Genomic DNA, 14,104 nt, shown 5'->3' on the forward strand with positions numbered 1-14,104 from the left:
AGTCCTGTCATTTGCGGCAAATCAGATGGATCTAGAGGTCATCGTGCTAAGTAAGCCAGTCACAGAAAAACAAGTGCAGAAGGACTCCACTCCTTTGGCAAGCTGAAAAAGGCTGGTCTCTGAGAAGCGGGGCACATCTAGAGTTTACCAGAGACTGGGGTGACTCTGTGTGGTTGGAAGGATGTGTGGACTAAGCTACAGTTAGGAACAGGACCAGGTGCTGGGATGTTGCATATGGCAAGATGGCTACTGTTAACACGGAACTGTGTATTTCAAAAACAAGTTACAAGGACTGTAGATATTTTGCCATGAGGAAAGTAGTAAGTAGGCTACAGATAGATGGCTCGGTGACTAAGGGCACTGGCTGCTCTTCCAAAGAACACAGGCTCGATTCCCGGCACTCATATGGCATCTCATAACCATCTGCAATGCCAGTTCCAAAGGATCCCATGGCCTTTGCGGGTACCCAGCATGCATGTGGTGAACAGACATACATGCAGGCATAATATCCATATACACAAAATGAAATTTAAATTTAAAAATTTTAAAAAAAGAAATGTGTTTAAAGAGAGGCATGCTTGGCTTGATATGAACATCACATAATACATTTATATGAATATGTATATAATACCTCATTATGGAATCCAGTCTTGTATGCTTTATGTACCAGTTGAAGGCCTATGAATGTGGCTTAGGTGTTAGAATATTTGCCTTTTACACAAAGTCCTTGTTTGGCTTTCTAATACCGCATAAACCAACCCCTAGGATTTGGGAGGCAGAAGCAGGAGGAGCAATAGTTTAAGGTCAACACTAGCTACATCATAAATTTAAGGCCTGTCTCTATCTCAAAAATTAAAATAGAATTTGATAAAATGAAAATGAAAAAAAAAAGGCAAACAGGTTAAGAAATAGAGGCAAAAGTCCTTTTCACTGGACATTTTACCTAGACTGCACATGTTTATGAAGTGGTATGTAATAAACACACACACTTAGAGTAGATAGTGTGAAATTTCAGTATGGATGTGCAACCTCCACTGTGAGGCTCTGAGCTCTTCTGACCCTTCAGCCTAAGCTGAGCCCACTGACCTCCAAACCCACAGCATGGCTGCCTCGTGGGTGTGCCCGCGTGGTTATAAAAGGGTCTGCGGGCTCCCGGGTCCAGCTCATGGTGACAGTGCTCTTTCTGTGGTTATGTCTGTAAGCACTGGCTCTGAAAGTGGGCATGAGTCGGGGTGTATTACCCCCCCTCCCCGAGTTGCTCCTTTTTTAACTTCTCTAGAACATAAAGTGCATTCACCCCACTGGGCTGCTCGTCCTCACTGCTCTCAAACTTTCCCAACCATCCCTGACCACAAGACTCTAGAGGAACAGGTAGCCTCAGGGATGAGAAGGTTTTTTTAAATGTCAAATTCTGGTAACTGTTGGGACTTTTAATTAAAAATATGTACAAATATCTATTTTAGTTGTCTGCCACCAATAGCTATTTCGAGAACATTCTAGGGTTTCAGGGGAGGGGCGGGGAAAGAAGTAGGACCAAGGCCCTTAGAGGGAAATGCTTATTGACTGCATCCTTGGTAACCTAGCTTTACTCTCTTTGTACTGAGGAAGAATAGGCAGTTAACAGCACTGGATGCTCTTCTTTGGTTAAGGGAAAGCAAGTCACTCCGGGATTCAGCCCCAGGCCCCACACACAGCAATGCTGCTTTGAATTGTGCCCCGTGCTATTAGACAAGGACAAGAAATAAGGAGATGTTACTATGAGTCAATTACACTCCTTCCAGCATCCTGTGCCCAGGACAGAAAATTAACTTAGATGGGACATTCACTCCACAGGCTTACCTAGAAAAAAGAACTGCATATGGAATATTTTCCCTCATAGCTTTTGAAAGAGAAAGAGACTTGAGAGTTATCTCGTGGTTGAGGACATGCCTGGCATGTGTGTGTGCTGGGTACCAGCACCAAGAAAGGCCATATTGAGAAAGGCTGGAAGGGGCTAGGATTTCTTACTTGGATAGGGTATTAAAAACAAGGTTATGAGAATTACTCCGCCAGGTACCAAAATACAAGGTCCAAATCTACTTCTGAAACAAAATGGCAAATTAGTGCCGTTTGAGATGTTAGCAGTGTGTATAAACTACTTGGCCTAGGCATGTGACCCTTGATTATTTTTTTTAAATAGATAATTTCTTTTTGATTGACATGTCATAACTGCACATAATTTATAGTAGATAGTGTGAAATTTCAGTATCAATGTATAATGATAAGAGTAGGGTAGGGCATAGCTTTTTAACTGTTCCTCTCTTTTTATTTTTCTTTGTGTGCCGGGGATTGGCTTCATGTATGTAAGTCAAGCAAGGCACTCAGTGAACTACATCCCCAGTCCGTGATCATGACTTTGACGCGGGTGAACTCTGAGATGACAAGAGAAAGTCAGTCATAACAGCCGGCGCTCACATAGGCCAAGATGAAGACTCGACTGCAGGATGGAGTCCAGTCCCACACCAGACTAAAGATCTCTTCACACAAATGGGACTATGAGTCACCTTCACACAGAAAGTGATGGACAAAGTAAACACCCACAGCCTATGCAAGCCCTGAAAAGATAGCTAATGGTCAATAAATATATTCTTGCCTTTATCATAAAGGATGCCGTAGCTGAAACATGCAGAAGCAATTCATTTCTATTATATAGAAGGCAACTGATAGCTCTGCTACTTAGCAAAATACATTGAAGAAACATTTTGAGACTTACAATAAGGAAACTGCTTACGGGTGGCTTCAGTTTGCCATGCAAGTTTAGAAAGCTTAAAAATACAGGGTTGCTTTTGGGAAAGTCTTTAAGGCGAGCTGGTTGAATTCTAAATACAAAGCAACTGTCACCTTGATTCTGTCTTCTAAAAGTGACCTTGTAGCACTAACACTAAACTCTTACTTGACTTTGAATTCTGGACCTGTTTTGAGGGAGTTCCCCACACTTCACTTTTTTTTTTTAAAGTTGTAGATTGTGGGTATTTTGTTCAGACTTGTGTTTTAGGGATTTAATTTGTAGGCTCCAGTAGAAAGAAAATACCTAAATGACAACCGAGAGGACAAGGGGAATTGAGTGGCTTCCAATTTTGTGGACCAGAAGTTAGAATTTACACAGAGAAGCAGAAATAGCCATATTTTGCCTAGCTTCAAGTTGCAAAGCCTAGTTTATGCTTCCCACTTGGTACCGTTCTGAGACAGGTCGAGAGAGGCAGGGGCTGGACGACTGAGCCATGTCCTCCCTCCCAGTGCCAACGGGAAGGCAGGGAGGACAAGTTTACTTTAGAAATCTAAAACCCAAACCACCGAAACCCAGCTGGAAATTCAGCTTCTTAAACAAACACTTGTTACCTTGTGCCTGGCAGGAAAAGGACAAGAAAGGAAAGAGGGCTGAAGAACTTTTGAACAGATGTAAACTCAAGGCGGGCCATTATGGCAGACCAACCATCCCATAATAAGTTAGTGTCTTAGCCTATTCTCTAATGTACCTACTGAGAGCCTGAAGATCATTAGTCCTTTCCTAGCTTTTTTTTTCTTTTTTTTTTTGAGACACTATGTAGTCCTGGCTATCCTGAACACTCTATGTAGACCAGGCTAGACTCGAACTCGCAGAGATCCTTCTGCCTTTGCCTCTCAAGTGCTGGGATTAAAGGCATTTTTCAAGCATCTTGATTTAGAATAGGACTATGGCACCACCTTACTGGAAGCCAGGAACTGTACTTTAATTTGATAAGCCGAGTCACCCCCACAGGACTACCACAACTTCTTACTTTCCTACATGGTCACTCAATGCACGCTTCTGGAACTGTGACTGACTTTATCCAATTATGTCTGTCTACGCTTTCTTTCCTCAAATGCCTAGGTAAAACTAGATGCATCAGAAAACCCGAGAAAGATGATTTTAATGGCACATCATCTCTTTTAAAAACAAACCCAAACCCAGACACCTTATCAGTCAATACTTACTTGTATCTCAGAAAAAGCCACTGGACGATCCATAACCCAACTAATACAATCCCATTGATTTCTGATACAGAAAATGCCCATTTGACCCGGTCGATGTAGTCAAAAAACTTGTCTGGGAGTGGAGGGCTGAGCTCCTTGGGAGGAACCCTCTCGTGCACAACTGTGATCATGACCGTCGTCAGCACAAGGTTGAAGAGTGCATACACAAAGGCAATGCCGGTTTTCCACCACTCCAGGGGAAACTTGCTCCTGGAGTCAGGGGGCATAGAAATCTGGATGTAGTCCGGGTACTTCTTGGCTCCCTTTCGTAAGCCGTTGGGTAAGCTCTTGGGTTTACCGTTGCCATTTTTGCTTTCTTCTTCCACAGCTTCAGGAGGACTTGTGTAAGTGTCGGTGGAGTCATTGGTTTGATTTTCCAAATGGCCTTCAAGCTTTGCAGTGTCTATGATATCCATTGTCTGCCAGCCTTCAGAGCCGAAGGAGATGGCAAGGCTCCTGCTGCCTGTGGAAACTTATCTCTTTTAAATCCTTCTGCATCCAAGACCAACATGGACTCTTAGAATTGATTGTGTATGCCGATACAAAATGTAGACGGGTGGCCTTCTGGTTCCTGGTCCTCCCATACAACAATCTGCTTGCTGTGTGTTCACTACTCGGAAGCAGGTTCTCTTTCCCACAGGTGATGCTATCTTCCCTCCTGTAAGCAAAACAGAACGAAGTCAGAAATGGCTTGTCCAATTCCAACGAAATGTAAACGCTCTCAAAGTAAGGAAGCTAGTACCCAAACCGCCTGCTTTACACAGATAATCCTTGGAACACAGACAGGGCTGCTGAGATTGAATTTATTTATCAAGCACTGGATTGTTTAATATTGGATCTCTTGTCTCTCTTTGAGCTGATGTCAGCATAGATAAGAACATCTTAACAATCAATTCCCAGTTAATTTCTTCCAGTAAAGCCAGGAGACCTAGCATTTCAAACATTTTACAAGTTGCTAACTATGAAGTCATAATATGCTAGAAGCGGCCTGGACACCATGCCCCTCCTTCCTGAGACTGGAGCTTATCTAAGAAAAAGGATCAGATGGCAAGGCAGGACGGCTCACACTTCTAATGACAGCATTCATGAGGCTGAGGCAGGAGGACTACTGTGACTCTGAAGTCACCCTGGACTACATAGTAAGTTCCAGGTTGGCCTGAGCCAAAGGGTAAAACCTTCTCTCAAAACTATAAAAATGTAAAAAGAATTGAAAACAGCAGGGAATTGATGAATTGTTACTGTCTGCATTTTCCAAAATAATGTGGTTTTTAACTGTGTATTTTTAAAAAAAAACCCTATGATCCCGTTAGTGACTACGTTTATGAACAGACTGCAAAGCAACACAGTCAATGTAGTTAAAATGACACCGCCTCAGTCTATCCTTTCACATCCAGAGACACACACACCACACACACAAAGCCAACCAGCTTAAAACTACCAGAGTGGAAAGATGTGAAAGATGTACAAAGTCTTTTCTGTGTCTCATTTGGAAAATGGTTAGAAGGGGCCGCAGGGTGGACTTCCTAAAACTACCGCTGGAAGCTGATAACAATATTTTGATACAATCATCACAATTTCTACCAAGCAACAGAAACCAGCTCTCTTGGTCCCTTTGGGGAACTTACCTACTGTGGCCGAGGAGAGGCACCTTTGGTGTAAGTGCCACACACAGGCTCCGAGGAGCAGAGACTTCTTGCCACATGAGCCGGCGACTCTTATACTAGCTTGCACTATGGCCCAGCTGTTCCCAATTTAGGAAAGCAGCATTTCAGTCAGCCACCAGCCCGGCCACCTGAGGAGTTTTAGAACCTTGTAATTAGTCCCCACCCTGAGCACACTGTACAACTTTAGCACGCTTCTCTAGATTTTAAAGGCCTCTTTTTCAGGGTAGATGTGGGTAAATTCAATGTAGTGACAGCTAAGCCTTTATTTAATGGATAAAAAGGAAAATGTTAAGGGGTACAGTTAATACATCCTGCTAGTTCCTTGAAACTGTGGGGCAAACATCAACTACAAGGTTTATTGCCCACTCATCTTAACATTGAGGAATGCCGGGGCAGATTAAAGGGTTTTTGTTTTTTGTTTTTTGTTTTGTTTTGTTTTTTTTTAAAGACAACACAACACAGAGATTAGGGAGATGATGGCTCGGCTGGTAAGATGCCTGTTGTACAAGCATAAGGACCCGAGTTTGGATCCCAAGCTCCCACTTAAAAAACCAGGCAAGGTGGAGCATGCCAGTAACTCCAGTGGAGCAGGGGGGTGGGGTGGGGGTCAGGGTGGTGGCTGGAGACTCACGGACCCCTTAGGCTCACTGGCTGTCCAGTCTAGCAGAAGTAGTGAGATGCAGATTGACAGGCCTGGCTCAAAACATAAGGTGCAGGATGCCTAAGGAAGACATCTGATGTTGACCTCTGGCCTATACACAAGCATGAGTGTGCGTGAGAATGCACTCTCATAAATGTCTCTCACACACACATACACACTCTCTCTCTCTCTCTCTCTCTCTCTCTCTCTCACACACACACACACACACACACACCACACACACACCACACACACACACACACACACACTCAGCCAAAAGCACATAGTTTAGTTGAAGAGAGACAGAGCCACAACAAGGCTTTGGGAGACAAGGAAATATACACATTGTGAAAGAAAGACCTGAGATGAGCTGGCCGCTAGATAAAAGGTTTTTTGTTATGTGTTCCTCTCCTCCATCAAGAGGCATCCACCTTCAGACACGGCCCACTTGGGAGAAAGAAAAGCCACCGGGGAAGTTGACCTGGTAGGAGAAGTATCAATGGGGAATGCAGAGCCATCAGGGGTCACCCCCTTCTAACATCTCACCTTCCTCCTGTCCCTGTGAAAATCACCCAAGTCCTGAGACACTAGAGCGGGTGAGAAAGCCAGGGTTCCCGTAGCCTGACCAATGTTCTCTGCAGTGCCTTAGAAAATGCCATGGGAAGAGTAAGTGTTGCCAAGAGGAGCCTCGCCAACACGATTCCAACTTCACCTCTCTCCACCTTCCGAGGAGGATGCCCAGGCCCTCAAGCAGAAAAGGCTGGTTTCTACCCACTCCAGCTTAGTTGACTGAACATATCCAACATCCCACAAGCGCTCCTAGCCTGGTGGTGTTCATGCATACAGGACACTTTATCAGTGCACATACAGGTGGCCTTTGTAAGGTAGTCACCTAGTTCTAGAACATGGAACCTGGAGGAGAAAATCCGATCCATCACTCTTCTCCCCCAGAGGAAGAACTCCGGAACCTACCTCGGGGGACTACTATGAACTTGACTGAAATAATGATCTCGTAGAATGTGAGCCCTTGGGAGGAACCAGCCCGTGAGCACAGTGCCCGCTGATTGTCATTAGTGGGAGAATTGATATTTTCTTTGGGATTTCATTAAGGTTAAATACATAGCCTATTTGTCCTGGTAATCCAACGTCAGACTCTATGTGCACTGTGAAGATGATGACTATGCCATATTTGCCATATTCATTCTTATAATTATCCCTTCCCATCCCTGCCTGAGAAAGTGGCAAAAGCCATAGTCATTTCCTATTTGGGTGGCAATCCGATTAGTTTACCTGTTTGGGTTACCTACCATACCAAGGCATAAACAGGCGCACGACAGCAAGTACTGTGACTTACCCTACATAACGCTACGCTGCAACGATGTAGGGCCTTTACAAACCTATCTACTTCCTTGTGGTAGCGAACGCAAAATGCTGACACTTGTTTTTGGTACATTGGTATGGGACATATTACAGGTTTAAAATTAGGAAGTGATTATAGCCAAACATACCAAAAGCACATGTAAAAAAGGGGTCGTTAGGCTGGAGCTGGGGCTCCGAAGACAAGAGGACCCGCTGCTCTTGCACAGGGCTCGGGTTTGTTTTCTAGCACCCACACGGGGATGAGGGGGGTGGGAGGTAGGTGGATGGGTGGGCTCTCACAACCTCCTGTAACTCCAGTTCCAGAAGCTCCAACAGCCTTTTCAAGCCTCTGTGGACACCTGCATCACAGGTGCACATGCTTCCTCACATATACACACAGATAAAAAGATATTAATCTTTTTTTTTTAAGTCATCGAGTGAAGTAAAAGGGGGCATCTGATAACTTCCAGGATCCAGTTTGCAGATAAAAGTATCCGGTGCTAGGACTGGGAGGTAGCATTGCTAGGCTCAGTTGGTGGCAGTATCACGTTTAGTTGTGTTTTACCTGAGGTGATGTCTTGTGGGAAGCATTCCCGCTGCTGCTTCCCTTTGTGGAGCAAATGTAGGATCCTTCGGTCAGTTACAGATCACATACTGTGTTCCTACATTTTATGCCTGTCATCTTTACTACTGAACAGTCTTCTACTCGGTTAACCAGCTGCCTAGTGAGGGTTTCCATGGCTGTGATGAAACAAGAGGACCAGAAGCAATGTAGGGAGAAAGGGGTTTGTTTGGCTTACACTTGCACATCATAGACCATCACTGAAGGAAGGCAGGACAGGAACTCAAGCAGGGCAGGAACCTGGAGGCAGGAGCTGATTGCAGAGGCCGTGGAGGGGTGCTGCTTACTGATTTGTTCCTCAGGGCTTGCTCAGCCTGCTTTCTTATAGAACCCAGGACCACCAGCCCAGGGATGGCCCCACCCACAATGGGCTAGGCCCTCCCTCATGAATCACTAATTAAGAAAATGCCCTATAGGCTTGCCCACAGCCCGATCTTATACGGACATTTTCTCAATTGAGGGTTCCTTTTCTCAGATGACTTTAGCTTGTGCCAAGTTGACATAAAGGTAGGCAGCGTAAGACAAGTGATCCTTCATGGTTTCATAACTCCTGTGCATCAATGCACACAACTTAGTTCATGTGTAAAATTATTAAAATGACCTTATGTTGCACATATAAGGCATATATGAAGGGTAAATAATTAGGCTGGGATTCTACTTCTGAGAAATATCATTATGTATATGCTAATATTCCAAAATAAAAAAATTTCCCCAATCCAAACCATTTTTTTGTTTTTTTGTTTTTTGGTTTTTCGAGACAGGGTTTCTCTGTGTAGCCTTGGCTGTCCTGGACTCACTTTGTAGACCAGGCTGGCCTCGAACTCACAGCGATCCGCCTGCCTCTGCCTCCCGAGTGCTGGGATTAAAGGCGTGCGCCACCACGGCCCAGCCAAACCATTTTTTAAAAAAGATTTGTTTTGATTAGCAAGCCTGCCTCATGGGTGTAGGTGCCTGCAGAGGCCAGAAGGGGGCATCAGATCCCCTGTAGCTTATAAGCAGCGGCGAGAGGCTCAATGTCAGCTGTTCTCATGGGCAGGCAGCATTCTTAAGGGCTGAACCATCTGGCTCTCTACTCCCAGGCCCCCATTAGAAAGCTTTATGATCCCAGGCATAACTGTATGGCTACAAAAGAGAAACGTTAACTGCTAAAATAATACAGAATACAGTTAAGCAGAAATTCAACCTTCATAGACAGTAGAGCATCAACAAATCCTAGCAGAGGTTACAGTAAACCAAATGGAAAAGGGGTCATGTGATGCAGGGTCAAGGCTGCAAGCTGCAGTAAAAGCATCAAAGGCCACTCACTCCCAGGAACCTCCCTCTGCAGGGCTGATAGGAAGCTAGGTGTGTTTACATTTGCAGAGGGGCCTAAAGTCCAAGGCCGAGAAAGGCTCTGTTTATTAGCCCTGCAAATCTGCCCAGCTGCGCACATGACTCCTTTACGGCGATAAGGTATATTAACTGTGTAAATACAGCTGACAAGCGAAAGAACTTATCTAAGTTTATGTGTGACTTTAAAAGAATTTAATCTACCGAAGATAGAAACTGAACTTCAGTCAAGGAAAATATTATCCTATTTATATAAATTGAAATTACAAACATATTGAACTTTAGCACACAGGAGAAACTACAGCTTAATGCTACGTCTTAGTGGACTGAACCAAATAAACATCTAATGAGCCAGGCGTGGTGGCGCACGCCTAGAATACCAGCACTTGGGAGGCAGAAGCAGGCCAATCACTGTGAGTTCAATGCCAGCCTGGTCCAGGATAGCCAAGGCTACACAGAGAAACCCTGCCTCAAACCAAAACACACCAAAACAAAAAAGAAACAAAAACAAAAACCCCACCTACTGAGTTTTTTCAGTAGACCACCAAAGCTTTGTCAAACCTGACAAAACAAAACACATTGTCACCATAAAGCCATTAAGAAAAGCAGATAAAGTAAAAGAGCTACAAGATGCCATGGCTCAAAGCAAATGTTGCTCTCATGCCAGGTTCTTCATTGGTGCTGGATTTAATCACCCCTAACAACCCTAGGAAATATTATCAGCTCAGTTTTAAAAAATGAAAAGAAAAGAAAAATGACAAAGCGAGGTTGCTCAAGGTCAGAAAGCAAAGCTAAACTTTAAGTAAGGGCTCTGCCCTTTAAGAAGTTTCATGCTACAGACTCGAAGAAATAGCACTTTAACAGGTGAGCAATAGTCAGTGCAAAACCAAGAGACAAGCATCAGGCTTTGTTTTTGTTTTTGTTTTAAAGAAAGAGACATAAACACAGGAACGTCCTCTAAATAGCAACTGTCAATATACACTTAAGGGCTGGGCATGGTGCTCAGGGATAGAATTCTCTTGCCCAGCATATGGGAAACTCTGAGATCAATCCCCAGCATTAGAAAACCAAACAAAATCACCACTACCACCACCACCAACACCCACGCATGTGCGCATGCACGCACGCACGCGCGCACGGGATACACCTAAATAGGTAAATTTTAGTATATAACTTGTCCCTCATCTTGGGAGAACAAAAAGAGCTTTATAACAACTTGCCTATGATTTACATTCACCATACTAATTAAAGTTAGTATCATTAATAAATCATTGTCTTATATTAATACAGGTATATTACTATATGTTAACAGAATCCAGCTGGTCAGAAACTCTCCTGCCCGGAAGCTTTTCTTATAGAGACCAGGACATGTTAACTCTGTGCTCCGTTTCCTTGTGAAACTCTTTCCTCCTGAATTACAACAATGCACTCCCAGCTGCAATGGTGCTTTCTGACGGATGCAACTCCACTTGAGAAGCAGCCACAGCATTTTGTCATTTTAAGGCTGAGGGTGTGGGTGGCTCGGTTAGAAGAGCGCTTGCCTTGCTTGCATGATGCCATGAGTTGGGTTCCCTAGCGCTTCATAGACTGGGTTTGGTGACACACATCTATAATCCCACCGCTAGGGAAGTGGAGTCAGGAGAATTGGGAGTTCAAGGTCATCCTCAGCGACAGAGCAAGCGCAAAAGTCAGCCTGGGATGCACAAGACACTGTCTCAAAATGAAAGTTCATCTTGTTATTTTTATCAACAGGTTCTCAAAAATTCTAAAGATGACCAATCAATTGCTTGTTGAAAACTAACGTCTGTTTTAGAATGCTTTGCCAACAAACATAAGCTATCAAACATCCCTGCCAGGTCTAAGGTTGTCCGTAGTGCTTTTTGTGTCTGTTTTGCAACAGGGTCCCTCCATATATCTCATTTGCCTGGAACTCCATACATGGTCTAGGCTGGCCTTGAACCAGTGAGCTTCTTGGCTTAGCCTTCTGTGTGCTGGATTACAGGCCTATACCACTGCTTCCTGCTTAGAACATTAAGTTTTGGACAGCCACAAGGTCCTACATCTCTTCAGTAGAACTGAGTTCTAATTATGGAAGTAGGCTCATAAAGTATCCGGTTGACTATTTTGTGAATGCCTTGAAAAATATTTTAATGTAAAAAAAAAACCTGAAAAGCCAATTTTAACCAATCCTATCTGCCTATATTATTAACGTGGGGTAAAGTGCTTTGTAGGGATGAGATGCTTTTCCTTCTGGTGTGCACCTCTTAAGGGGAATGGTTTAGTCCAGTTCTGAACCTAGCTGGTGAGAGAAAGAGAAATCTAGTTGATATGAGAGAAGGGGAGAGGCAGGAGGTGAGCTGTGTGTCTGAGGCTACAGGCAGGCCTGGAGAAAGCTGTGTGCAGGCTGGAAGTTTCTCTGAGACAGCAGACATGTTCTAAAATTAGACACTGACAACGCCTGCAGTTTGTTAATCTACTGAAAATCATTTAACTTACATGTGAAACGGTGAATTTAATTGTCCTGAGCCACAATGCAACTCACCTGTTAAAAACAGATCTAGCCTCCAGGATAAACTTTTTCTAAGTAACTAGAAAACCGAGGAATATTCCACACTCTGCCTTCTCAGCTGTTGCGTCCCTTCATGGCGCTGACTGAGCAGCTGGGCGTCCCGTTAGCAGTGATTCAGAACTCTCACACATTTAGAAGTTTTCCACAGACCAAAGCAAAATCTAGCCAAGGAGAAGCAAACCTTTTGGGGGGTGGGGGGGTGGGGGGGTGGGGGGTGGGGGTGGGGTAAGGGGGTAAGGGCTGGGAGGCGATGAGGGAGGGAGCTACAGTTGTGATATAAAGTGAACAAATTAAATAATAAAATAATAAAACAGAGCGAAAAAGAAAAGAAATAACAAAACAAACCAACCCTTTAACTGAAATCAAGTAGTCTGTTCTCTCCAGTCTCCATAAAGCGTAACTAAACAATATGAAGAGATTCCAGAAAGATGGGCTTTCAAAATGGAGTTGATCAAAAAGTCACTCTGTGTAGCTGAGACTCTTTTTGTTTTTAATTTCTGCAGTAATGCAGATCCTGGGGCCTTTCTATACCAGCAGAGCACTGTACCACTGAGGCAGAGATTAGGGACAAGTAAGTGCCTTTCTCAGCAAAAACTGGTCACTGTAATGGCTGATGTGAGTCCTCCTCTGGGGCACATATGTGCTGTGGAGTGTTTTACGGGAAGGGACCATTTATGGTGCTGCATGGGAGGCAAGGGGTGCTGCCGGTAGCAATGGTTTCTGCTTCACTGAGATCTGACTTGCAGCGTCAGTACTGACTTGCAGTAAAATATCCGTGGGATATTTTAAAGTTGGATGTGTTTTTGTAGACTATTTTCTGGCTGCATATTGCTCCTGGTGACTGGATTATTATATCGCCTGTGTCTAGTTCTTGTGTGTGTTGTAGGGAAAACTAATTGCACTTGGAATTGTGAGGGTGATACTGCAGTCAAAAAGGAATCTATTTTTTAAAAAGATATATTAACGTGTGGCGTGTGTGTGTGTGTGTGTGTGTGTGTGTGTGTGTGTGTGTGTGTGTGTGTGTTGGGGGCGGGGGTCAGATACCCTGGAGCTGGAGCTGGAGTTACAGGAGGCTATGAACTGGGAACCAAGCTTTGCGGCATCAGGAGAAGCATCCCAGTGGGAACTGAAGGCACAGTGGGCAGTTTAACAAGTTCTGGTGCAGCAGGTATCATGCAGGAAGGTGAACAAACAAGTGAGGTGATGGATGGGTTGGTAGACTTCACAGACAAGTAGACGGACAGGGTTACCCGGATCATGAAGACATTAAGAGGGCGATATAATTTGGTCCAAGACTAAAGAACAGTTAAAAAAAATAAGAACAACACTCCATTATGTTTGTATTCAGTCTAAATCTGAGGCTCTCAAAGTTCTTAAAGGCTCTTAAAGGAGGCACATCACACATTTAAGGAATTTTCCCAAATGGTGGGAAATCCTGGCTTATGTTTGGCTCAAATGCTTTTTCCCATACCGTCACATCTGCAGAGGTGCTGGAAGGTGTAATGGGGAAAATGCTGCAGATAGTATTTTCATCATGCATCAAGATGCTCTTAGCAGTAGCATGGAGAACCGCCCAACTGCCTACTGTACCGTCTATGCCTCTACAACAAGTGAAGAACCACACACCCATGGCTACAGGGGATAAGCTGGGTTGAAAGTGTCTTTAGATTAAAATGCTTTTCTATATTAGCACAAGGAAGCAGCCTTTATATAATAAAAAGGATGCTTATCTTTTCAGTAATCTGAATTATAGTTGTGCATGGGATTGGTGTAGTGTTCCAGGAATCTGAACTATAATTCTGTCAGTGTGTGAAACATTATACAGTGAAAATATTTGTTCAATAAGTTCATTAAATTTACCTGGCATGGCTTGTTCCACATGCAATGGT

At 43.9% G+C, this 14,104-nt stretch overlaps 1 protein-coding gene across 9 annotated transcripts in view; it reads right to left on the reverse strand.

The window, feature by feature from the left end:
- Positions 1–14,104, reverse strand: part of SGMS2 (sphingomyelin synthase 2) — an 81,958-nt gene that overhangs the window by 18,457 nt on the left and 49,397 nt on the right. For 5 of the 9 annotated variants that reach the window (XM_084756234.1, XM_084756232.1, XM_084756240.1 and 2 more), the window contains exon 2: positions 3,994–4,690. In XM_084756234.1, the coding sequence (XP_084612360.1) occupies positions 3,994–4,448 (455 nt within the window). In that variant the 5' untranslated portion in view covers positions 4,449–4,690. Of the gene's footprint in view, positions 1–3,993; positions 4,691–4,774; positions 4,923–5,657; positions 5,681–6,882; positions 7,173–8,260; positions 8,404–14,104 lie in introns of those variants that run through there. The other 4 variants (XM_084756235.1, XM_084756236.1, XM_084756239.1 and 1 more) reach the window with 4 other exon arrangements.

This window comes from Acomys minous (genome assembly GCF_964271855.1).
Source record: "Acomys minous genome assembly, chromosome: 14".
Lineage (NCBI taxonomy): Eukaryota > Metazoa > Chordata > Mammalia > Rodentia > Muridae > Acomys > Acomys minous.